This window comes from Macrosteles quadrilineatus, unplaced genomic scaffold, assembly GCF_028750875.1.
Source record: "Macrosteles quadrilineatus isolate MER2022 unplaced genomic scaffold, UCM_ALF_1.0 Scaffold_4__1_contigs__length_99947679, whole genome shotgun sequence".
Taxonomy (NCBI): Eukaryota; Metazoa; Arthropoda; class Insecta; order Hemiptera; family Cicadellidae; genus Macrosteles; species Macrosteles quadrilineatus.
Genome location: NW_026542597.1, coordinates 18314724 through 18341624, shown reverse-complemented (window position 1 = coordinate 18341624; position 26901 = coordinate 18314724). Strand labels below are relative to the sequence as shown.

Here is a 26901-nt window from a genome sequence, read left to right as displayed (position 1 = left end):
AATCTATTACAATGTAAGCTGGATCCAGATAAGAAAGTTAGCTTAGACAAATTAAATCAGCAAATCTTAAATAGTTTTGAGCAATTTAAAACAATGCATACCTTCTCAGACCAGGAAATGGGGGATTTTGAAGGAATACCTGTTAATCGCCACCACTGACAATCGCTACCAACTCAAATTTTGCGACAATCGCTACCAGTCTCTACATGCGGCCGTGAGTCACCACCCTCACCGCTACGTGACGACATACCTTAACCAACATACTCCCCTCCCTTCACTAACCAAACCACCCTATTGGGAATGGCCACTGAAGTAACACCTATAGTGCTATAATTCATTCTGTGTTACAAACGGTTCATAAACGGTTCTGTGTTTACGGTACTATAGTTCATACTACTGTTGTTAGAAACAGAGGTCGACGTCGATTTTTTAATTACATTTTTAGCTGATGTAGTTTGGTTGTAATGTAACTTATACAGTATTGTACGATAGGGGGCTTCCTGCCGCGCCGCACCATGCGGATTCTGCCTCTAATCTCACTTTTAATAAAGTTTAGATATTCAACTTTGGACGTGTACAGAAAAGTTCCTAAACTACTTAGAAAAACACGGAGTACATTTAAATGTTCATAGTTTTATTCTTTGTATTCTTCTAAAAATGAATATTGTTAGCTCTTTTATAAAAATCAATATGGCAGTCAGAATATAAAGGAGCGTTGTTTTAAGAGTTTCAAAAACGATCCTGTGCCTTGATAATTCGTATATTGTAAAACAAAGTCAGAACGTTAGCAAATTTTAATAAAATATTGATACATATTTTAAATTAATTTGTATGTTTTCAGAATTTTTTTACGCCGAAAAGTTTTTGTTGTTAATGATGTAAACTAACTTTTTCGAAGAAGGTTCGGATGTTGGCTGTTGAATATTTGCATCATTGAATCATGCTCCTTCTCATGGGTAAATCTTTACGTACTGTATATATTTTTTTTAATAACACGCTAGTTATTATTATTGCAGAATATAATGCCACAAGACAGTTTTAATAGCCTATTGACCAATTCATTCCGTTGATGCATTGCAATGAGTTAATCTCAAGCTTCTGATCTTTTTGATAGCATAAGCAGGCTATTGTGTTAGTTAACAAAACCACGTGTACTGACTAAAAACAAATAGGGTAAGAATCAATATCAAAAATACATCAATATACATTGTGACGTAAACTTTTGAAATTAACTGTCCTTTGGATTTATCGCTAACTCTCCTTTGGATCGGAACTAGCTAATTCTGGTACGGTACTATGAAGTAGCCGTGATCATAGTATGACATACCCTCCCCCCCCCCTATTTCCAAGAACGGGCCGGACTGGTAGCGATTGTCACTGGTAGCGAATGTCACTGGTGGCGATTTACAGGACACCTTTTGAAGAGGAGCTGAATAACTCTATAGTTGAGCATGAAATAATTGGGGACAAATTAAACCAGTCTAAATCTGTAGTTCCACCAACTGAAAACTTCACTTCATCAACACCTCAAAAAGTAGAAATGGATTGTTTTCAACAAAATGTGCCGGGTCAAGTCATAAATAATCAACCAAACTCATGTACAGTTGTGAATAGTAGCCTAAGTCCTAGTAGCCTTTTTACAAAGTTGTCAAACCCATTGGAAATTTATTTAAAAAATTTTCCTGTGTGTAATGGTTTAGAAACAATCACATTGTTGCAGTTTTTGAGAAACCTAGTTACTGTCCGAAATGAAACTTCTTTATCTGAGCAAGATTTGTATGAGATTCTACCAATTTATTCTACAGCACCATTAGTGAATAAAATATTAGAATTCAAAAGGGAATCAAAATCAATTGATTTGTTGCATGCTAATATAATCACTACATTTTTGCCAATCACCTTAAGGGAAAAGCCGAAACAAGATTTAATTTTGCGACCTCAAAAACACCTTGAACCTTTGTCTATATATGTGCATGAAATAAAAATAAACCACCAGGTATTAAAGTGTGATTTAACTGAGAGTCAACTTGTTAGTTTTATTAAGAATGGAATACATCCTGATTTGCGCAACAAACTAATATTTGAGAAGAACCCTGAAACATTTTTAGACTTAGATCATCTTTGTATAAGTTTAAATAATGTAACATACAATGATTACCTCAGAAATCAAGGTTTTCCAGTTAGTAGTAGTAGTGTTAGCAAGCCTTATCTATCAACTGATGATAAGCCTAGGATGGATAAACCTAACCCAGGAGTTCAACGACCTAAAAGTCACTACTCAAATCGTAACAATGAGAGGCCTGTTTGTTTCAAATGTCAAAGAGTAGGTCATATTGCTCGTAATTGTTACAGACCAGATCCAAAAAACTAGTTAAGCCAGGAAAAACACGTAGCCTAGACTACAAATCTGTTTTTCCGGACGGCAAGAAAGAATTCGGAAATAATAAACCTGTATATAGTTCTCATAGTCCCAATTTTAAGTCTGAACTGAGAAGAGTTGTTAAGGATTTTAATAAAATAAATTCACCCGGATTAAAGAAAGTAAAAGCTAAAACTGTAACACATTTACCCTGTATTTCTGTGGATTTAGGAAACAAATTAAGTGTGGGAGCTTTGTTAGACACTGGAGCTAGTCAAAACTTTATAAGTTTGGATTTATACAACAGATTATTGGGAAATAAATTAATTATGAGTGAAAATACTTGGCAGGGAACCATAGTTGCTGCAAACAATGAACCTTTGAACATAAATAAGCAATGTGAAACTTTGATTAAGATAAAATCATTTACCTGGAAACAAACATTTTTAGTGGTTGAGTTAAAATATTTTGACATGATTTTAGGATACCCTTTTATGTGTGCAAGCAAGTTAAACCTAAATATGGATCGACAAATGGGTTATTTTACATTTAAACCTGAAGATGAAATTAAGTTAATTCCAAGTACAAACCTGAGTGAATTAAGCTTAAGTAGTATTAAAGTAGGAGATGTTGAAATGTGTGAAGAAGCTGAGAAGTTAATTAAGAATTTTCCTACTGTTTTTACGGATAAGATAGGATCAGCACTTGATTTGGAAATTGAGCTTAAAGTGACGGATGATAAACCTGTTAGTATACGCCCTTATTTTTTAAGTCCACCCAAAGTAGAGAAGATGAAAGCTATAATTGATGACTGGATAAAACAAGATGTCGCGGAAGTTTCCACTAGTCCGTATAGCGCCCCTGCATTTTTGACTCAAGATGACAGACTTGTAATTAACTACTCTGAACTCAATAAGAAGTTAATCAATGTAGATTACCCGCTAGGAGATATGCAGAATATGTATCAGCATCTAAAAGGAGCTAGATATTTTACAGTCATAGATTTAAACAAAGCATTTTTACAATGTCCCATAGCTTTAGAATCCAGAGATTTAACATCTTTTAGTACAATTTTTGGTAAATTCCGTATGAAGAGAATTCCATTTGGATTGAAAATAGGCAGTAGCGTACTATCACATTATTTGGACAAAATATTTAATGACATCAAATTTCAGTATATGATTAACTTTTGTGACGATATAGTAGTATATAGCCCTGATAAGAGAAACCATATTGAGCACGTTACAGAAGTGATTAAGAGATTAGCAAAACACGGACTTACGGTAAATCCACAAAAAGTCAAATTCTTTTGTAAGGAAATAAGTTTTTTAGGACATATTATTAAACAAGATAGCATCACAATAGATCCCGAGCGAACTAACTCATTAATGAAATTTCCTGCTCCAAAAACTGTGAGACAAGTGCGACAGTTTATAGGAATGTGTGGTTATTGGTCTAGATATATTCCTAAATATGCTGAAATATGTTTACCTCTGTTTGGGCTGAAGAAGAAAGGTGTAAAATTTAAATGGAACGAGGAGTGTCAAAATGCATTTGAAACCTTAAAGAGTAAGATAGCAAATCCGCCTATACTACAAATGGCCGATTTTTCTAAAGAATTCGAGTTGCATACCGACGCAAGCGACCTTGCAGCTGCTGGTGTTTTATTGCAAAGAAATGAGGAGGGGAATTTAATGCCTATTGCTTACTATTCGAAGAAATTCACACCTACTGAGATGCGTTATAGCACTTACGAAAAGGAAGCTTATAGTGTAATATTGTGTGTAGAGAAATGGCATCAATTCTTGGAAGTAAGAAGTTTTAAATTAGTTACTGATTGTCAAGGTCTTAGTTTCATGCTCAAATCTCGAAAAAGCCGTGGAAGATTGTCTAGATGGTTTGAAAGGTTGTTTAGTCTTCCATTCACAGTTGAACATGTAAAAGGTTCGGAGAATATAATAGCTGATGCGTTATCACGTATGTTTAGTGGAGAGAAAGAGAGTGAGACGGAAATTCACGAAACTAATCTGTTAAGCAATATCAACAATGAAGTCTATTTTTGTAATGTGTTAAATGAAATACCATTGGATCTTAAGGACATTAAAGTACATCAAGAGAGCGATGAAGAGTGTAAGAAAATCATTGAAAGCATCAAGAATAAGACTAATAATGAAAATTATACCCTGAAAAATGAAGTTTTATTGTTTAAAAAGAAGATTTATTTGCCCAAGAAACTGTTTAGTGTAATATTCGCATTCTATCACAACTCATTAATTGGTGGTCATATGGGAATTTTTAGGACTCAAAGTAAAGTAAATGAAAGTTTTCACCATCCTGAATTAAATGAATTCGTAAAAGGTAAAGTCCGTGAATGTAAGATCTGTCTGATGTCTAAGTCGGAACAACGTAAGTTTGAAGGTCGACTGATATCTGTTCCTGTAACTCAAGCTCTAAACACTGTGTTTATTGACCTAGCTGGACCGTTTCCCCGATCAAATAAACTCAATCAGTACATTTTAATTGTGGTTGATGCATTTACCCGTTTTGTATGGTTGTACCCTCTGAAGGATTGCAAGACAAAATTCATCATAGAAAAATTGAAGATAATTTTTGATAGTTTCTCAGTACCCCGAATACTTGTGTCTGATAATGCGAGTTATTTTACATCCAAGGAATTTAAGAAATTCATGTTCAATAACTATGTGGAACACAGAAAGCTAGCTGCGTACAGAGCAAACGGAAATTTGTCGGAACGATATTTGAGGGAGACTAATAATGCTTTACGGAGTTTTTATGGTAATCAACATGATAAATGGGATTCAAATCTGGGACTGATTGCCACAAGTTTGAATACTGCTGTAAATAGTTCGACTAAATCAACTGCTTTTGGTTTAATGTTTGCCCATCCTTGTAACAATGCACTGACAAACTTATGGAATGTTAATGACATTATTTCGGAGAAGTTAACTCCTGATCAAAGGAGGGAAAATTTGGAGAAAGCCATATATAACGTCAGAAGAAGCATTGCCAGAAATCAAAGAAGGGAGAGATATAGCTATCCTCGGAGAAACCATCAATTTAAGTTGAATATGGAAGTGTACATCAAGACACATTATTTAAGTAATGCAGCGAATAAATTCAGCAAGAAGTTAGCACCTAGATACGTTGGACCTTACGTAATACGCTATTTTCTGAGTGATTCAACAGTACTAGTACAAAATCCTAGCAAGTTAGAAGACGTGAAGAAAATTCATATAATTGATTTAAAGAAGAGTTAAGTAGTGAAGAGGACCAAAAGTAACCAATGTATTGATGGAAGAGGAAATGTGAAAAATGGAATTAAATGGAAGATTACGGAAGACTGAAGCTAAATTGGTCTTTATGAAATGTCTGTAAAGTAGAAGTTAGATTTGTTTAGTTGAAATATTAATTAGTTAAGGGATTTTAGCAAGCTAAGAGGGAATGTGAAATTTTGTAAATTAGTACTGTGGGAGTTGTTTTAGGTTCTTAAGAATTTTTCAAAGTTTTAAAGTGTTTTTAGTAAGAGAGTGTATAAATGTGTATGTATTGGTGAATGTATGAGTATTTGTGGCAGCAAAAGGTAGTATGAATCTGTATGAATCTAAAATGGAGTCTGAACGTAGTGTATGAGTGGGATTTTTTACTAAAGGACGCACAATAACATTTTGATTAATTTTGCACTTGTAAACAGGGAAAATAACACAGAACACAAAACACTTCACACGAAACACACGAGGGAACATAAAAACAGGGAATATAACACACTGGGATAAATAAATTAAGGGAAAACTAAAGAAAAACACAGCACACGCAAACGACATAACTAAACTAAACTGGAGAAGTGAAAGTTATTTGTCTTGTCTGGAGTTGATGTTGGGAGGGGTCAGTGAACTGTGAGCGGATGTGAAGAGTTCAAAAGAGATTTAAATAGGCTTGTTTAAGATCGCTTAAATAATTGGGGGTTTTAAAGAAAGGTTTTATTTTAAGGTATAAATTTTGTAAATAAGATTGATAATATTTGAATTGTCATAGGAAAATGAAATGGTTCAAAATGAAAAATTGTGTAAATAGAAGTTGTTGTTTTGAGTAGAAGGTTCTGTAAGGTGCTGTAAACGTGTGGAGGCTATTTGAACTAGGAGTTAGTGTTTGTAGAATTTGTTGATAGGTAGCGCTAGTTGAAATGTCAAACGGAGTTAGAGTTTTATTATTTGTTTTAAAAGGTTTGTTTATTTTCTTTTGTAGAGTTGTTGTTTTAAAAGGAAATGTAAATATTAATTTTGAGAAAGAGTGTATAATTTTGTTTATGTAATTTCAAGTTAAGGAGGGGAAATTTTGTACCGATGGTAGTTAGTTTTTAATTTGAAATAACAAAACAAAATATATCTTCCTTTTTATTTAATCGTTTGTTTTCATCTACTTTTAAAACTATTTTCAAGCTTAACATCTGTTCTAAAGCAATCTTGGTGTTTTCATCCAATTTTTCCTGTAATGCCTCGTAAGATTTATTAAAATTGGATTCCTGTGTTTTTTTGGTTCTCAAAAACTTCACTAATTTTTTTCATAATGTCATCTAAGGTTAGCTTACCATCCTCCACTTCTGCTTCAAATCTCAAGCTTTTGATCCTAGATTCTGAACAGTTTTGACACCTCCATGGTAATCCTTCCGAGGTTAAACACTCAACTTCACTTCTACTCATCTTGAGACATGCCGCATGAAAATCCCGTTTACAGTCATAACACCCCACTTTCAGTTGGTTTGTTTTAAGCGATTTTACACATATTCCGCAAGCTGACATTTTAAAAATGACATTAACACTCAAAGTTGAAAAACAAATTGAATTATGAAAATATACGATATTCGGCACATGTTGGACCTTGTAGGTTAGTTTCACTAGAGAGACCGGATCACTGATAACATACGATGTTTCTTATCTGAACGCTGACCCATTTGGAATGAAAATAAGAGGTCTCAGGTTTTAAAAGTTCTTGAAGATTCTGTTTCCTCAAGAAAAATTGTTCTTCTAACCCCATACCTAGCTACCCAATTCTTAGTTTTTTTACTCTCTGGTATCAAATACTGCAGTTGTTTAGTAGCTCGAGAAGTCTGGTGGGCCCGTGGCTAAGCCAATAGCGTTACAGACTTTGAATCCAATGATGATCTATGCAGATGAAAAGTGAAATTATGATTCAACTATATTATTATTCTATGGTAGTATGATCACTGATACATTTTGCTTTATTCAGGGACAAACATTACAACTTTTCATGCTTTCTGATAAATATTTTAAATGTGTTAAATGAGGAATCTCACCATAGGAATTGTTATGACTATATAGCTGATGATGACAGTGACTAGTGCCAAAGTCTGGGCTACACTGCGGCTCCGGTCAATCTTACTGGATGCCGTGGCAACACAGCTCGGAATACACTACAAAAGAATTCATGTACTGTATATTTCATTAAGTTGATAAATAATAGTATCATAAAAACATTATGTTGTTTCTATCCAAGGTTTATCTATTTTACTTGAGCTCCTGTCAAAAAACATAATATTATAGTTCTTGGGCTTAATTACATAATTTTTCAAATAATATAATCCTTTTTAACTTTCCTGTCAGGGTCACAACTCAACCTCTTTACTTGAGCTCACGAGGGAAATCTCTTGCCCATGATGAACTACATGCTATTTGTCATACTCCAGAAGCAGTCAGCTAATACTTCACAAAACTAGCACTTCAAAACCTTAAACAATTTACAACAACAAATTTTGGGGCGTGTTACTACTAGCCTATAGTGGTAGCATTTGGACTTGGGTGCAAGAAAGATGCTTTTGATCACATGCATAACCACACAAAAATTTAGGGGGTTCTAAATCTTCCCTCAAAGCATTGAGTATACACAAAGTTATTTGATTTCTTTCATATAAACAACATTCCATCATCGTGGAGACCAAACAAAATATGAGTCTACCAATATGTAATATAATATATCGTTCTAAATGAAGCTGTTGGAGAGTTATTCTGATTTTTATATTGTTAAAGGATTGGATGAATTTTACCGTTTGATACAATAGTCTTCTTACCTTGCTATTTGTGTAATTCCAAGCCATCACAAGACAGCACACAAAAACAAACCAGAGAAGTCCGAGCCCACAACATACTAGCAGCTTGAAGGTTCTGTGCAATTTTCCACACTTGATTGATCAATATAACACAGCTAATGATAATTTTAACCAAATATCAAGTTTCTTTAAAAAAAATAACACTAGATAGGCATAAAAAATATCCTCCACTAAATTATGGAAAACTTTCAAGAATGCACCTAATCATAAGTCTGATAGGACACTTTTATGATCATTTTGTATTCTCAATTTCTCAGTGAAAAAGAGTGCAACGTAAAACCAATGTTACCATAAAAGGACTCAAACCAGCTAAAACTGAAAAGAAATTCAGCATTTAGAAGCATGTTATTAGTCACAAAATAGGATTTTTATACATCCAGAATAATATTTCAATGTTCAAACAATGTTAAAATAACAGGGATTTCAAAAAGGGATCATATGTTTGTAGCTTAAGCTGTCATAGGTAATTGAAGGGCATCTTATATTTCCTTCAATATTACACTTTACTAAATGAATAGCATAATTTCAATAAAAATCTTAGTCAACGATTAACTATAACTGTGGCTGTTATGTTATAGTAAGATATGTGAGCAATGTGAACTTTAATTTTACTAAAATAGATTGACATCTCATAGTAATTTTACCTTGGCATAACAATAAGCTGGACAACCATAATTGAGAGGAATACCACCAAAGATGTCAAGAAATACGACTGAAGCATGCGATCTGGCTCTTGGTTATACTGAAAGAACCAACAATTGAAGAATAAAAACATTGATCGTAAAATGAATGTGTCAAAAAGTATTTTGAAAATGAATTTTGAGATTATTTATTGAAAATATGGTACAAGAAAATAAACAAACATAGGATTGTTGGTCCAAATTGATTTAACGATAAGGCCTGTTTTGCCAGAAGCGGCTGGTGCATCTAAAGCTCAGATATGATAGCTCTGATGCCCACTGCTTTGCATTTATTCATGCAGGTTAGTATATTCTGCCAGATGTGTCTATTGCTACAGTCCCCAGCGTCTGTAACTGAGCCGCAAGTGTCTGTCGCGCAGTCGCTAGTGGCGACTGTTCTTAATTTTTTGAAGTTGTATTTTTAACCCAGTTTGTGAGTTAAGTGGCATGTCACAATCAAAGTGGGGATTTGAATAACAAAGGAGATGATAAATTTATTGAAGCCATTTCAGCACACTGCGCTTTTCTAGAACGGAGGTGATTTTCTATTAATAATTTATAATATCCCTCTTCAGGTCTCTTAAAAAACATAGAACACACTTCTGCACTGAGTTCGCACAACATTTCTAAAATCTCTTTATCATCCAATTCCTCAGTAAATAAATACTGACTTTTAAAGCTTATTTCACAAACAGCACTCATTTTCCCACCAAAGAAAACCACCCACTGATCAAATAATCACAAGGAACAGACACTTCTGGCAATATAGCCCCGAGCGATAGACACTGAGCGATTATCACTCTAGCGAAATGTTAATCCACCACTCATGTTTCCAACAATCTAATTAGTTGTGGTGCATGTAAAATGCACGCTTAGATGCCAGAGTCAGATGGGGTTTAGCAGGTAATTGTGAAATAAACTTTCTGGCATTAACGGCACTAGTGCATATACAAAATAGTTTTTTGAATATATTAGAGTTTTAAAATCTAGTCCCTTAAATGAATTTTAAAAAGTATCCCTTTGTATTCTCCAACGGTTGAAAATAAAAAACCAGTGTGATACAAAATGATAAAATTCAAAATTCATTTTATCACTCCTGGATGTTGCTCGGTTAATAGTAGTTTCAACTATTTGTTACCTTAAAATATCACGTGAAGTTGTCATACAATAAATATTTAGTGGTGACTGCAACATTTTCATGTATATCGTATTATCTGTACAATTATATGAATGTCAAAGTATTGTTGGACTAGAATAGCTTAAGAGTAAATTATATCTATACAGTTATGTTGTCCTAGGACGCTATAGTCACACCTTTGATTGTTTTTCACATTACTTCAGGCTAACCTAGGCTTCACCTAGGACACATCGGGTTGCTTCATTGCATGATTATCATATGGTAAAAATCACCTGCCATTAATGATTTGTTGGATTTGAACCCGGGACTAAAGTCCTGCGTTCTACCACCAGACCAGACCCATATACAGTATATCTATAATCTATAGACAAGTGACAATGACTATGAAACATGTAGTGTGTGACCACTTTAAAGGATATTGCAAGATAACCAGAACTAACCTTTTTCTCCATCTGTTTATCCTTGAACCTCAGACCTGTTGATTTACAATTTGTCTTCTTCAGTCGGCGAAAGCTACGAGCGTTAATGGAGTTGTACAAAGTAGCAATCAGCTCTCTCTCAATGTCTCTCTGTCTTTTTATCGGGTTGAATAACGGTAGACTGGCACAAAAAAGGCAAGTTCAAACAAAAGAGAGAAAACATTTCACGAGAATTTCAATCAAGGGAAATTAGATTTATTTATCAAACGAGTTTTCAAGCAAGTTTTAGCAAAAATTACACGTCAGACACTTGCTGTTTACAATATTCCCACTGAAGGAAAACTGGGATATTGGAGAAGCCCGAAATATTCTATATCTCGGAATGAGGTACTTGGTTGTCATAGTCTCAAACTTTGCTGCTACGTATCTTACTAATATTATAAATGTGAAAGTTTGTGTGTTTGTTTGTTTGTTTGTTTGTTTGTTTGTTTGTTTGAAGTTCAATCACGCATAAACCACTGGACGGATTGGGCTGAAATTTTGCATGATGATAACTTACACTCCCGATTAACATATAGGCATATTCTTATCTCAAAAATCCTTTCGGGCTCCGCCCCAGTGGCTCTGTAATTCCCCATGTTAACCTTATGAATATTCATATTTAAAGGGAATTAAAGAATTTAGTCAGCTGTTTCAACTAAAAAAGGTGGTTCTATGATATAGAAAAGCATTAAAAAGTTATAAGATTTACCAACAGGGTGCAGCACTATATTTTTTTTGCATTTATGAAAACTGCTAATTTGAACTAAGCAGCAACAAAAAACTGTGATACACGATGAGAACTGTCAAAGTAGGATTGTTTACAGTTATGTTTATGTTTTTCATTTCATGAATATTTTGTGATATTTTGCAAATTGTTGATAATTTATTTTTCTCTATTGTTTAGATGAAGTGGTAGAACATTATGGCTATGGTAGATGTGTAATACTATAGAATACTGTAAATTTAAAAAAGCAAATTTTATCAAACTGTTTCCTCCCTTATTGCAAACGCAAAGCTTGAGTATAACTGCAATAAGCATTTTATACTTATATTCCAACCCCGTACGAAGGACGGGTACTCTGCTAGTAATTTTAATAAAATCATTACCAGACAAATAATCTTCTCTGGATATTTCTAAAAAACTCATACTAGCACACCATGGCAGTTAAAAAACTTGTTTGAATTTATTATCAGAATTACAGTTCTATTTTTAAAATAATATCTATAATATATTTTGCGAGCAATGCTAAATTAAAAATCATTAAAAAATCCTATAGGGATAAAGGACTAACAAATAAAGGGGCCCATAAAGGGGTTAAAGGGGTTCATAAAGGGGTCTACTAAATATGAGGAAGAAGTACAGCAATTATTCTCTCAATGTAGACTACTAAAACAATCACATCAACTGGTACGGTAAATAACATACTAATTGATTTATAGGTACATACAATAGTGTAAGGTATCACAAAAAATTAGATTTTTTTATTTTTGTAATGTTGGTGGCCTCTTTTCTCACATTTGCACGTCCGCATAGGCCGCAGACCTGTGCATGGAAAACGTATCCTACACCTACAGAACAAGAGGAGATCCAGTAATGTACGAGATTGTACTGATAAAATGTTTATTGGGTGACACAAGGACGTGGAACCAATACATCACTGCCATAGATTTGTAGTCCGTCGCCAGAGCCGTCTTTATAAAATGCGAGGCCTGGGGCAATACATAATTGCGAGGCCTTGTTTAACCAAGCTCACTGGGGGGTCTGGGGGGTACGGAGTACCCCCCTGCTTAGGGGGGGGGGTCCGGGGGTAAAATTATGTAAAATTATACTTGTAAAGTCGTCATTTTAAGCACTTTGACGAAAAAAATGAATATTTTACACTCTGAAAATAGGCGTGAATATTATTGCTAATTACACATATTATTGTTCCAATTCCAAAGTGGATATCATAAATATTGCACACGAAATTCTTTACAATCATTAATAAAAAAAAATTAACACTTCTCCTTTACTGTGGATTGTGAATTGAATTAACAGTTTGTAAATTAAACAAAGTGGCGGGACGACAATTAATAGTAAAAGCTTATAGGCTATCTTGTTTATTTATTTTTTGTCAAGTTAGGTTTATTGTGTTTTCGGCAGTTGGTCTGTGGAGGGTGTTTTAAAGGTAAAAAATACTACATAAATAATTGTCAATGAGATACTTGCAAATTCGTCATTTTAAGCATTTTGATGAAACAAATGAATCTTTTACTCTCTGTAAATGGCCGTAAATATTATAGCTAATTGCATACGGTATATTATTGTTCCAATTCCAAAGTGGATATCATAAATATTGTCCACGAAGTTCTTTACAATAATTAATAAAAAAATTAACACTTCTCTTCTCTGTGGATTGTCGTCCCATCACTTTGTAAATAGTAAATGCTCATAGGCTATCTTGTTTATGTACTTTTTGTCAAGATAGGTTTATTGTGTTTTCGGCAGTTGGTCTGTAATTGTGGTTTTAAAGGTAAAAAAATATTACCTATAATTGTCAATGAGTTTTTAATAATAAATTAAAAGAGGTAGTATCATTACAGTGTAATTGATTCACAGTATTACTTTTTACTTTAATGAAAAATATTGTCATAGGTTTATGTTTATTGCAAAATGCGAGTAGTTTACAGTCAGTCTTATCCACGCTGATTATCCATTCAATCCAGTAAACATTTACATCTGTAAATAAATTGAACTTAATTAATAATACAATAGAAGTTTAATGGCACCAGTACCAGTAAGAGTAAGCGTATGACTCACTCACATTCACCGGGGTGGCTGCCGCGAGGCTCGGGTTCCGTCATCGCCGCCGAGCTGTCAAACGTTGTTTGATATTCTTTTGTGTTTTAAATGTCGTTCGTAGGTTTTTAATCGATACAACAATTGATATAGGCGAATTCATAATAAATAAGACATATTTTAGGCACATGTATCTGTCTGTCCTTTATTTTTTTATTTTCATTCCAAAACATTAACTTATTTCTAGCGATAGTAAGGCATCGGCGGGCAGGCGAGGCCTTCTCCGGCGCAAGGCCTGGAGCGGCCGCTCCACTCGCTCCACCCTAAGGACGGCGCTGTCCGTCGCACAAGCAAAGATACACCTAAATAAATAAAAATTGTTTCAACTTACCTGGCATTCCCCTCAACTGCAGAAGTTTTGGATGGGCCATTGGAGTAATCTTGATTATGCCTTGACACATTCTGTTCTACTTTTACTTTTCCGGCCTAAAAACCATCGATTCATTAATAATGTGGCATACATATCCATAGTCAAAGTATAATGACATTTTGTTAATAATTTAATCGCATTAAAAAAATCATACGTGATTCATCTTTAGCTCACTGGAAGCTCCACCAACAGGGCTGTAGTTCATAATTTAGCCCTGGTTTAAATCTCAACGTTTCTTAACTCAGTATGAGATTGAGAAAAGATAAAATGTTTATGAACTGTCTGTATACGGTATTGAATTCTCTGATTGGAGATCTTACACACCCTGTAATAAATGTATCGGCACCAGTGATGCAACGAATAGTTCAGTCGAATAAATTAATATCGTTGTTTGAGCATTAAACTAATCACTGGTAGCATCCTATCCTCCACCTGGCCGGTATGATCCTTCTCTTCGGGTTCTGTTGCCCGCCACCTACCGGCTTCACCAAGTAACGTTATTACTTTTACTTATTAATGTCAACCTGCGGTAGTCTCAGTTACAATGCGATTTATTATTTCCCCCCGGTCTTACGAGTTTAAACAGTAGTGTTAATATAGAGAAGTGTTAATTCAATGAGTACAAACATTCCATTCCCGTTATACAACAATCAATGTGAATCTGATGATTTTTGCAGTTATATGATTCGTCAATCCACAAACAATCACATTAATATTTTGATCCAATTAGTGTATGTATTGTTAAGTAGAGTTTACATTAAAAAGATCCCACCAAAGTTCTAAAATATCGGTTTTGGGAAGGTTAAAATCTGATTAAAAGTATTTTGTATACTCATTAAGTTAAGCATTTTAATAAATTGAAATTGTATAAACATGTGTAAAGCAGTGGTTCTTAGTATACACATCCGATCATCTGATGATATCAAGAGATGATAAAGTAGTTTTACTACTACGAGGTTCCTATGTATCTCCTGCCTGGCCTACATAATTCTACTGCAATACAAATAACATTTTTGTAGCCAAGTGTTAAAGTAGCTTTTATTTAGTGAGTTTTAGCAATTAAAAAACTAACCAATGCAACAAGATTATAGAAGTATATGACAAATTTGTACTTACATAAGATGGACTTACAAAGAAAGTCTCGATTTCCTTCAGTGAGGATTCTCTTGTGAATCCATACGCTGGCTGTGTCATGTAGTTGTCCGAAGTTGCAAGCAAGTGGTTCTTCGTTGCCTCAGAGATATGCACCTTGCTGGGGGAAATTTGAAATCGAGATATTTTAAAAGGAAAATGTAAACTTTTTGAAAAAGATTTTACGCAAAATGAAAAGTAGGTTTAGTTTGCAATTTATAGATTGTCTTACCCCGGTACACCTCCAGACTCCATGTTGTTAGCAGTCTCTACGTCACTGCCCCAGATGTCAAACTGCCATTTCTTCAGCCCCAACACACCACATTGTAGCTTTCCAGTGTGTACACCAACCCTGATATCCACATCAATATCATACTTCTTCCTCACCTCACTGAAAAAGTACATACATACAGTAGTTAAATTTTTAAATGTAAGGTATTTTGATGAGAAATTCACATTTTGAATTCTCGGTCTTCCGGTGAGAGGTGCTTCAAGTCAGTATACACACTAAGTACAGCACTAAACTTTTCAATCCTCAGTGGCAAAGCTGAGGCACTCACCGGAATACAGAGAATTCAGTAAGTTCTTTTAAGTTTCAAGACTTAGTAACGGTATTCTTTATTTTTTACCTCAAAATATCTATTAGTGAGATCACAATGGAAAGCTGTTAGCAAAAACTCATCTGAATAAGTAGCCTACGGATAAATTGATTTCTGCTTGTTAATGTACTGCTTGTAAAATGTATATGTGTCCGTGTCGTGTCGTATTCGTGTTACGTGTTAATTTAATTGAACAATGACGAAGCCATCTGGTGAATAAAAACTTCACTAATACTCAGCTTATGATGACACTGTGTCGAAACATGTACGGAAGTGAAACTTACGATTCAATGAGCTATTGACGTAAGTAATCTATTCTTACAATTGTCAATTTCATTAGCACCAGAATCTTTGTTATAAAATCACATATAATTTCAGCACTACATCTAACCTCCATTACGAGGTTTGTCTTTTCTAATTTTCCAGCTGTAGGTACTTTCTTACTTGAACTAACCAGGTATGCAAAATTCCATAGAATCATTATTTAATATTTGTACATATTTGACATAATCACAGGTTATCAAAATGATGTGCAAGGAAAGTTACTGAAATGCCATGCCTCGTCTTCCTATAATCATCGTTTACCCATCATAACCTGCTTGGAGAGAGTTGTCACAATGATGAACTCACTGCATGACGTAGATCATGTCTAGCCCCATGTCGACGCAGCAGCTCGCGTGGAAGTTGTCAGGCTTGGGCAAACCACAGACACAATAGTAGCAGTCCCCCAACAGCTTGATCCGCATGCATCTGTTCTTCCTAGCCAGCTTATCAAAACTGAAAAGAATGCATCATACGTATAACATGTTGAGAAATGTGTTTCACACTCTCTTATGGCTAATGAAGACTTATCTTTGAATCTTTCACATTGATTTCCCATTTGCTAACCCACAAGAGTTTTACAAAGTAAAGGGGGGAAAAGTAAAACATAATTCCTTATGTGTCAAGTAGTCAGCAGTTAAATGTATATCAATTCTATAAAATCAAATCACGTAAACAAAAGACGTTTTTCAACAGCAATGATTGTTACTGTACCTAAAAAATGATAAAACATTGTAACAATCGAAAGAATATTCACCTGCAATATAGGTCGTTCAATAGTTCCACCACGAACGATCCAGCACTTCGGTCTGCTAGAGAAGTGAAGCCCACAATATCAGCAAACAAAATACTAAACAAGAAACGATACATAATTGTCAATTATATTGCAAACAATGTATGTAATAAATTATTAAACACAATAAAAAACAATACCACATTATTTCCGTTTTTTAGAGAAAAGATTACTGAGACCGTTCCAGTACATGCCACTCTAAAGCAGTTTAAGGTGTTATAAATTTTGTTTTTGCTAGCTTGAAAGGGTTCATAAATATAGTAGGATTGAGAAAAATATTTCCCCTGTATTTCGGGACAATACGTATAGCATTAAGCTTCATAAAAGTCTTATTGTGTATAAAATAAATTGACAAATTAATTTGAATAATACAATGGAGAACCGGTTTAAAAACTAACCGTAGTCACAGAGAAAGTAAGGTACAGAAGAAACTTGCTTATGGGACGTTCGTGTGCTTTCAGCTCTGGTATGTTATGTGCGGGTACGTAGGCACTATACTTGTGTTGAGCAAAGGAAAGCTCGAGCAGCAAAGTTCCCATGGCATAGGGCATATGCCTTCCTTCAGCGTTGTAGTACATGATAGTGAGGGGGGAAAGGAGTGCGAAGGGGGTTAGGAAAACAGACTAGACACCAGCAACGATGGCGACTAGATTTATACCACTTAAGTGCAGCATTGAATGTTCCCTATATCTTCATCTCTGTGCTATAGTTAGGTACTATTTTCAATTCACCTGACGGGCTCGTAAGTCTTGATGTAAATCTTTCTTTTACTGATGGTACCACTAAGACGAGCCAAATCTGTCTTCATCTCCTCAATCAGATGTTCAGGCAGTACCGAAAGCAATAGATTTTGCTGGACAAAAGAAACAAGAGAATCTTCAAGAACAAAAACAATAAACGACCTTTTCAATAGTAAATGTTAAATTAATTAATATAAATTATCAATTATGTGGACACCACTATCCACCATCATAAGATAATTATTATGAATGGGTACTTTGAGTTATCTTCTAAACTGATTCAAAATCCACAATGATTTCCCTTTTTAGGATGATAAAGGTCGTATATAATGAGTTATGTAGATCCAACATTAGAATTAAAACAAGTTATTTGTTATTCATATTTCAGAAGAATATGAGTTACAGAGCTAAGTTTACTTGCCTTTCCCCAGCTTTCTAGAAATGATCTAAAATATAAAATAAAAGTGAGATAAAGATACAAAACGTTGTTTTTTTGAGAGATTTACCTGCCTAACAGTTTCCTTCTGAACGGTGATCTTGGTCCGAACATATTGGCGAATCTCTGAAAATGCCTTACGTTTCGCCATGTCCACGGAGGAGTGAGTTAGAATTCCGACCAAATTCACACCAAACAGTATGAGCAAGTTCAGTGCAGTCTAGGAACAAACATCAATGGTATCAGATCAATTTTTAAATAAAGAGTGTTCTGTTTTATTATTGCTATAAAGTTACACAACAACAAATATTTAGTCAATAGCCACTTTTGTGACATGTACAGTGTTCGTAGTAGCTAATATAGAGGGGGGACTTCTGTTCTAAGGTCTTTGTTATAATCACAGCATTTACAAATGGCGATTTACTATTTGATAATATTTCTAAGTATTGCTAGTTCAGTGTCAATTTTATATGTAAAGCCGACCACCGTGTAAACAAATGTCTCTTTGAGAGAAAATATTTGTCTCTAGTCTCTGTACACAAGTTGCCATTACAAAAAGCCATGCTCAGTAGATTTTAATACTTTATACTTAATACTTAATAATCTCACAGTTATTTAAACTATTGATTTTTGAACAATCTGAACAACCTCATTAAGATTGACGTGGGAGCTTGGCAAGACGACCTCTTTCTGGAAAGCAGGAATGTGGTTGATGGAGAGCGAGAAGCCAGCCAGGGTTGCTTCCAGAAGGCGTATTGGCAGCAGAGCGTAGGTGATGTAGACGAAGAACACTGTGGCCCATAAGTTGGCAGCATTGCGGGTCAGCGCCATCTCCTACAAACGTAATTAACTACTTTTAAAACATTATTGTTAAAACATAGTTACCGTAAATACAAAAAAATAGAATACCATTGAACTGAACATGTAAGTTAGTCCAAAGGTGAAGTTCGCTAAGAAACCCCCTGGCTCATATAGGTTAGGAGAATTGTGTGTGAGTGCCATTTTCAACAAAAGTATGAAAATGCTGTTGTTTGGGTACATCTAAGTAATTAATCTATGGGAAAGAAAACTGTTTTCAAACGCAAAATCTTTGGTCTAAAAGTTTCTGTTTTTGAAATAAAACAGGCTGGTTCTTATTCATTCATGTTACTATTTCTCAAAGTAAACATTTATCGCAAAGGTCAACAACAACAACATATAGTAGGTGTTATAACTACTGTATACACATTTTGACAAAGCCTTACCAAAACTAAGAACGTAGCTGTCATGCCATAGGAAATGTGTAACAGAAATGTTTCACTAGTCTTCTTGTGAAAAACCACTATTCCCAACAAAACTGAAACATGCAGCATATTTAAGATGAAATATCTGTAAATTATTATTTCCTTAGCCATGAAGTCCTATAGGTGTGGTTCATAAATTTTACGTAGGCAACTATTTTGAATTTTGAAACATTAAAATAAATAAATATAATCTATATTTATGGAAAACTTACATCATTAAATATTACAAAGGCTATACTATCAAAATTAGATATATATTGTTTACCTAAACAAAAAAAATAATTATTTAACCCTGAAGTAATAATTGCATTGGGATTTATAATTACAAAACTACAGATGAGAACAACTGGAGAATTTATGACCGTAGAGAAATAGTAAAGTGGCTTTGTGTATACATCCAACTATGACAAGTGAGGGTAGGGATTGATGTATGAGTATGGTACGTGTTCAATAGGAATAAATCTTGTTCTAGACCCTTAGATTCTTTGTTAAGCCCTTCAATTGGAATCATAGTTAGGCCTACTAATAATATTAAATAAATAACTTACTAGCAAACACAAATATACTGACAGACACAAAGAGTAAAGTTACTATACTCTTGTTGCGGTCAGACTTGCTGTGGGATTTTCCGGACGAAGAGCTGACAACGAAGATTAGGACGAGTCCGAGAAACATGACAAACAAGGAGGCGATCAAGAGGCCGAGCACATGGATCAGATGAATCTTGTTTGCCTGCAGCACGTATCTTTGAAACAGTTGCTCCATCTGGAATCACAGGAGTAAAGCAGAGGTATGATTAGGGACATGATGAACAAGAATCAAGAATCCCAGCATTTGATCAGAAACATGACAAACAAGGAGGCGATCAAGAGGTCGAGCACATGGATCAGATGAATCTTGTTTGCCTGCAGCACGTATCTTTGAAACAGTTGCTCCATCTGGAATCACAGGAGTAAAGCAGAGGTATGATCAGGGACATGATGAACAAGAATCAAGAATCCCAGCATTTGATCAGAAACATGATGAACAGAGAATGTCTAATCAAGAATCGCAACATTTCGGACAGATGAATCTTGTTGGCCTGCAGCACGTACTTTTGAAACAGTTTCTCCATCTGGAATCACAGGAGTAAAGCATGCGTTTGATCAGAAACATGATGAACAGAGAATGTCTAATCAAGAGGCCAAGCACATGGATCAGATGAATCTTGTTGGCCTGCAGCGCTGCATCACGTATCTTTGAAACAGTTTCTCCATCTGGAATCACAGGAGTACGGTATAACATGTGTGATCAGGGACATGATGAACAAGAATCCCTGATCAAGAATTCCAGCATTTGGATCTTGTTAGCCTGCAGAACGGTCTTTCAAAGAACTGTATTTTAAGTATTTCAATTCATCATAACGTTGAAATTAATGTTTGGAAAGGGTATTTGAAGAGCACTCATCAACAAACATTCAACACCATGATATGACAGTGTTTAAGTAATACTTTTAGCTTAACCATTATTAAAGTTAGCCTAACCTCCTTTCAAATTAAATTAGTAGTTTAATTTTTTTCATTTATGCAAAAAATCTTCCATTATTATCTATGAAATCAACCTACCTCATCAGTTTCAAAGCGTCGTCCTCTCTTGTATTCCTTCCAAATTCTTCTCCACAACCCTGGTCTTTCATACTCCATAGCTGAACCCTGGATAAAACTCCAATAACCTTATTCACAAATAATCAACTCAAACGCGGAAAAATCACAATCCTTATAAGCCCTGTCCACCACAACTTCAACAGTTAGTAATGCATTACGATTATAAAGGGTAAAATGAATGACCTATAATCACTGTTATTATTTTCAACTATATTTAAAATAATAAAATTATTTATTGTACATTCAAGAACCTAGCAAGGTTGTTCAAATGGGGTTATTGTTAGAGAAAATCCAAATATAAACAATGACAACAGCTGAAAATAAAAAATGTCACAGTAAAATAGATGATTGACTATGGATGTTAAATTAAAAGGCACGCCAATAATGACCATAGATTAAACATACTGACTTGAGTTGGTTAGTCTATTAATGCTATTATATAACTAAGATTTTTGTGGTAAGGATTCATAGTCTCAAAAACATTAATGTTTTAGAACAACCTGAAAAACTTCGTTGAAGCATAAATTTAATTGTTTCGACTAGTAAGTTTGAAGACAAATCAATGTGAAATAAAATTACAAATTGTTTTTTAATAACATTTTGTCTGCATTCTCTTTATGTTTATGTTGACTAAATCACATATTAAAAAATATGAGGCTGCTTTTGTATTGGGTTTTCAAAGATTTCAGACGTGCAGTTTCTATTGAAGACATTTTAATCATAGTCCTCACTATTTTTTATCGATAATTCTAACTAGTTTTGTTTTGGTGCTGCCTTACTTTCCAATTATTATTTGTAACCCAAATATACAACATTGACTTTGGATGCCATAAGTAGTCTCCTCATTATATTGTATTGTAAAACACACACCTTTGAGTGCAGTAAAATCGTACAAAGGTTTTTTCTCTAAAAAGTGATCAAGTAAAAAATATTATACATTAAAATACTCTCCAAATTATACCAGATATAAATATACTGCAGTTTTTTCTCTTTTTGGTACATTTTATAATAGAAATAGAAAAACAGATCTATTTGATTAAAAACTGATCAAGTAAAAAATACTAAACATTAAAATACTCTCCAAATTGTACCAAATATAAATATACTACCATATACTCTGGGCCTGATATGTATGGGTGAAAAATCTGCATGGGAGCAGATTTATATGCTTCAACGGTCTGAGTTTAAATTTTTAAACCAGTAGAACCCATGATGGTTTTAACCACTACAATACATATAACCTCAAATATAGACAAGGTCATTAATTACAGCACCATGTGTTTTCTCAGACCTGAGAGGTCATCCATAACCTTTGTTTACACCAGAAGCAACAAGATTGATGAAGTTTCTCACAGTTGATCACACAGATGAGTGGATGGAGTTATTGTCTAAATTATGTGGGAAATCTTCGTTATTAGTGAATACGATTGCATCTTTATAATAACAGTCAGCTTTCCACTACAATGTTTTAAGATTGGGAATAAAACTGTTATCTGTCAAACGGTTATTAATCCGTCAAGTAGTGGACAAATATTTTGAATCTGTTGCGAAATCAGCTTACACTACCAATGCTTATTGAATATGTAATTAGAGGTATTTTTATTATCAATGGATTCGCCATAGAATAATTACACGCTCTTTGTTTTTAAAGTATTTATTCTATAAAATAGAATCTGACAGAAAAAAATCTGCTGAGTCTCAGAGTGAAATAGCAAAAATTTAAAAGGTGTAAACAAAGCAAACTATTGTTAGTTGTCTTTACAAAATTTTGTATGTGAGTTAAATTGATTCAATGCCAACATTTTTCATACTAAATATAGAAGGCACATGCTTAGAAGAAACAATAGGCTATAGTTAAATACTTACTGCATCGAAAAGACATTTCGTACTAAAGAGATAAAATAGAATCGTGACTGAATTGAAGTTTATCTTTCATCCTGACGTATTATGATCCTCCCAGGAATCGCTGCACAGTAGACTTAGCAATGATAAATACTACCTTGAGCTTAAGCTAAAAATACTACACGAGTGGTATAGCTGCAGTTTATGGCAGATTGGAGACAGTTACATTCTAGTTTTGCTAGCTCCCTTAGAGCCCCTGCTTTTATGTGCTGGATATATTGGTTGGATTACATTAAAAAAGACGGATAGTACCGAAAGATCTAGACTCAGTACGGTACCTAATCGTGTGGCCGGTGAGGGAAATTTCTTCTTCTTCATTAACGCAGGAAACACGAAAGCGGGTCCTTGACTCTCCTCTTCAATTGAAAATTGGGAGATCGGGAATATTTGCTAAGTATATAAATGTTCAAATTTACTTAGTTATTTTCTGTCTATGTAGTCAACATATTTGCATAGTTTAAAAATGTATTCTTTGTTTAAAGTTAATTGTTGTGATGTTGAGTCAATGTTGTTCAAAGGTTTATTTATTGCGGATACGTTTCAAGCTCACAGTTTGATTGGATGTACTGTAAACTATACAAGATAGCTGTTTGCTTTTGCGGCATTATGCTAAATACATTGGTAATTGGAAGTATTTGAACCCGGAACCTTGTGGACTGAAGCCCTGTGCTATTATACCAGCTCGTATAGTATGAGTAACAAGTTTTGGGGATAAAAAGCATATCTGGATGCAGATATCGAAATGTGGATAAACTCAATAAGCAGCCAAGTGGAGTAATAAGCAGATATTGCCAATGGCTTGGTTATACCCGTTATACCTCTGTGGATCAACCAATATTTGCGTTCCAGATATATGCAGTGTGTGCTTCAGTTTGTTTGCTCGTTCCAGTTTCATATGGTGTGAAAACATAGTTTATGCTCATTGAATTTTGTTTGTTACTGACTCTAAGTTTTTTTTGGTAAAACTACTCTTTTGTCCGTAAAAGTGTGTGTTAAAGTGTGATTAAAACAATGAGATAATAATAAAAAAAAAAATGAAAAAAACGCTGTCTTGTTTGACATAACATCACAATACCGAATCACTGTACAGCATTAGAGGAATTTTCAACGTTTTAGTTGTGATATTGTGAACTAGAGTCCGAGATAGATTTAATGTAGAATTCTGTTGCATCATTAGAGTGATTGTTATAAGTCATTATTACATTGAATGTTGAAATACAAGAATAACATCGTGCCCACTTTATTTGGGTAACTGCCGAAAGAGAAATTGCTATAGGCCTACCACCAAAGACATTTGATTGATTGTAAGAGGGTGGACTCATGGTCCAAGCACGTCAACCGAAGCTTATTGTGCAACTAATCCTAAAGACATTCAGTGTTATATGTTTTTAGTGTTTTATTTAACACTCCAACAGACCATCATTATAGTTTGAGATCCACAAATACCCTCCCAGTTCCTAGACACCACACTTCCTTATTTCAAAACCATCTCCGATATAATGCAATAAAAATATTCAACCATCTTCCCTTTCACCTCAAAGCAGTATCAAACCATCTGAAATAAAAAAAACCTAAAATCTTTTCTTTAAAAAAAAGCTTATTACAGCGTCCGTAAGTTCCTAGCTGACGGCTAAAAAAACTATCAAACTTGTTTGATAATAGGTATTCTTAGTATAAGTTAAAAAAGACAGTTATTATTATTTCTTATTGAAATCAAGAAACTGTACGTTTTGTTAAATGACATGACCAATGAATATATATGTTACTAGCTGTACCCGCGGGCTTTGCCCCGTTTAACTTTATAAGTGAGCTCGTTCGCATGGCTCAATCACGTCCTGGTTGCAAGTTCGTTCGCTACGCTCACTCACTTTTGGGTTGGAGCTCGTTCGCTGCGCTCACTTGCCTTCAGGTTAGCTCGTTCGCTACGCTAACTCGCCTCCAGGTTGAAGTTCGTTCGCTACGCTCACTCACCTTTTGGTTGCAAATTAGCTGTTTTCATAAATGTAAAAGAAATAATAGTGCTGCACCCTGTAGAACAGAACCAACTTGTTTAATTGAAACAGCTGTTAAGATTCATTAATTCCATTTAAATATGAGTACTCATAAGGTTAACATGGGAAACTCCAGAGGCACTGGGGCGGAGCCCGAGAGTCCGCTCAGAATAAAAACAACTTAGTTTTCCTATTTAATGCCTTAAGAATCAGTGTACCAAATTTCAGCCTCCTAGGTAAATGGGAAGTGGGAGAATTAGTGATGAGTGAGTGAGTCAGTCAGTGAGGGCTTTGCCTTTTATATATATAGATTTTGGTTAAATAAATTATTACTTATGACTTATGACATAATTTACCATTTCTTATACTACATTATTTACTACATTACTACACCCCAGTTATAATTTTTTCTTCCCGATATATCATATTTTCATGAAATCATAATTGACACTAAATTTTTCACCGGTTAAGCATTTCAAAGCATTACTAAACCTCATTTACTACATCAGATTCCATGGTTAGAGAGTACATAATCGTGATTCATACTTGTGATTTACTTTACAAATCAGCTGTACACTGGCATTCAACGATCCCAAATCCACAGAAAGTATCTCTATGCCAAAGAGAATAGTTATTTGTGTAACTAGTGCAGCAAAGGCATTTTGCACTTGCGTTACACATTATATTTTTCCTACAGTTACTAAAAACCATAATATAATTAGGCTTTTGAACACTATTCAACATGTTTTTAGGTTAGGTTAAATCCAAGCGTTTAACGAAATGGAAAACAATGCAACAACTGATCGTAGTCGTAATATTTTTAGTGTTGCCAACTTATTTCCAAGCGTACACGGATTACGTGCATAATAAAAGAACGCTATTTTGTGTTGTTTGGTTGGAATACTGGAGTGCGGCAAAAAAGAATGCGACAAAAGTAAAAAGAGTGCGGCAAAAGTAAGTACATGCAGAAATTAGCAACTTTCTGTACTATAATCACTGCAAGGAAGCCCACCTTGTCATGTGACTATAGGAAAATTTATATTTTGTTTTCTAGATGTATGGAACCATAACAAAAAAAGTCTCAAAACATAAAAGGTAACGAAATTATCATATATAAACGACTATTGGTATTTGGAAGGATTTTACCCTGTGTGCAATCTATCCGTGTTATAAAACATAAGCTTTTGTAACCATCCCCGAATAAAACATTTCTAATGTTCTACAACAAATAACAACAGTTTTAGGGCTAGGTTACAGAGCTGGCGTTTATATAGTAGATGTTTCTTGTGGAAATTTACGTAAAATATTCAACCACGGGCAAACTACGAGACATTTTACAAAGCAGGTGCATTTCTCAGCCACATTTTACCTCTTGGATTACCTAATTTGCGTTTTTGTAAGTTCTTTGGGCTCCTGACGTATTCAGCCTTCGCTCTAGAGCCAGCAGATTATTGCAGTATTTTTATAATAATGATAAAGAAAGTGTTAAGCTCATTATACTTTAGAACCGATGTGTCTTTTTGATGTAAATAAATCGAACAGAGGAGGTATTTGAATTCAGAAGAGACTCACGCGCACATATTACGAACATCAAAAATAAAATAAATTTATGAACGATTGGATGTACGAAATGTTTCTAGGAGCATTCGTGATCATGACATTTTTAGCGAATTTCTTACGTAGAGAATAAGCTATTTTCTATTTGATAAGGTTAGATAAAAAATATATATTCCTAAACTCTACTAAATAAACATGATTTAAGTTTGCAAAATTACTAAAAACATTTAGGGTCCTTGAGTTCAAAAGGTGGTTGATTAGTTTCCGAGAAGGGTCAATTATGAACACTGATATAAGCGTAAGTCCACTATACAGAAACCCAATAAATAATTTCGGGGTATTTAAAAACTTTTAGTTTAAAAACTGTGTACCTATCGAAGATTAGAAATAGATGTAATTTAATACTGGTAAAAAATAACAATTTATCTTTTTCAGGGATTTACATAAAAAAACATAAATTATGTCAAAACATTATTTTTATTGACAATTGAAAAGCTGAGGTGCTCCCAAAATAAC

The 26901-nt window shown here is 34.3% G+C and overlaps 2 protein-coding genes across 2 annotated transcripts in view; both read right to left on the bottom strand.

Annotated features, from left to right (window-relative positions):
- LOC128991800 (adenylate cyclase type 5-like) overlaps nt 1–18200 on the bottom strand; it is a 45039-nt gene extending 26839 nt beyond the window's left edge. Inside the window, exons 1-11 of the mRNA XM_054414989.1 lie at nt 18080–18200; nt 17565–17686; nt 16798–16890; nt 16350–16496; nt 15353–15511; nt 15106–15241; nt 13951–14045; nt 10760–10919; nt 9146–9243; nt 8463–8556; nt 7692–7808 (exon numbers count right to left, since the gene is read on the bottom strand). Coding sequence (XP_054270964.1) covers nt 7692–7808; nt 8463–8556; nt 9146–9243; nt 10760–10919; nt 13951–14045; nt 15106–15241; nt 15353–15511; nt 16350–16496; nt 16798–16890; nt 17565–17686; nt 18080–18160 — 1302 coding nt within the window. The 5' untranslated portion in view covers nt 18161–18200. The remainder of the gene's footprint in view (nt 1–7691; nt 7809–8462; nt 8557–9145; nt 9244–10759; nt 10920–13950; nt 14046–15105; nt 15242–15352; nt 15512–16349; nt 16497–16797; nt 16891–17564; nt 17687–18079) is intronic.
- A 424-nt stretch (nt 18201–18624) lies between these two features.
- LOC128992783 (adenylate cyclase type 6-like) lies at nt 18625–20057 on the bottom strand. The gene is made up of 3 exons (XM_054416523.1): nt 19841–20057; nt 19254–19345; nt 18625–18843 (listed from the first exon to the last, which is right to left on the bottom strand). Exons 1-3 carry the CDS (start codon nt 20055–20057, stop codon nt 18625–18627), a joined length of 528 nt encoding a protein of 175 aa, XP_054272498.1.
- Nucleotides 20058–26901: the final 6844 nt, after the last annotated feature.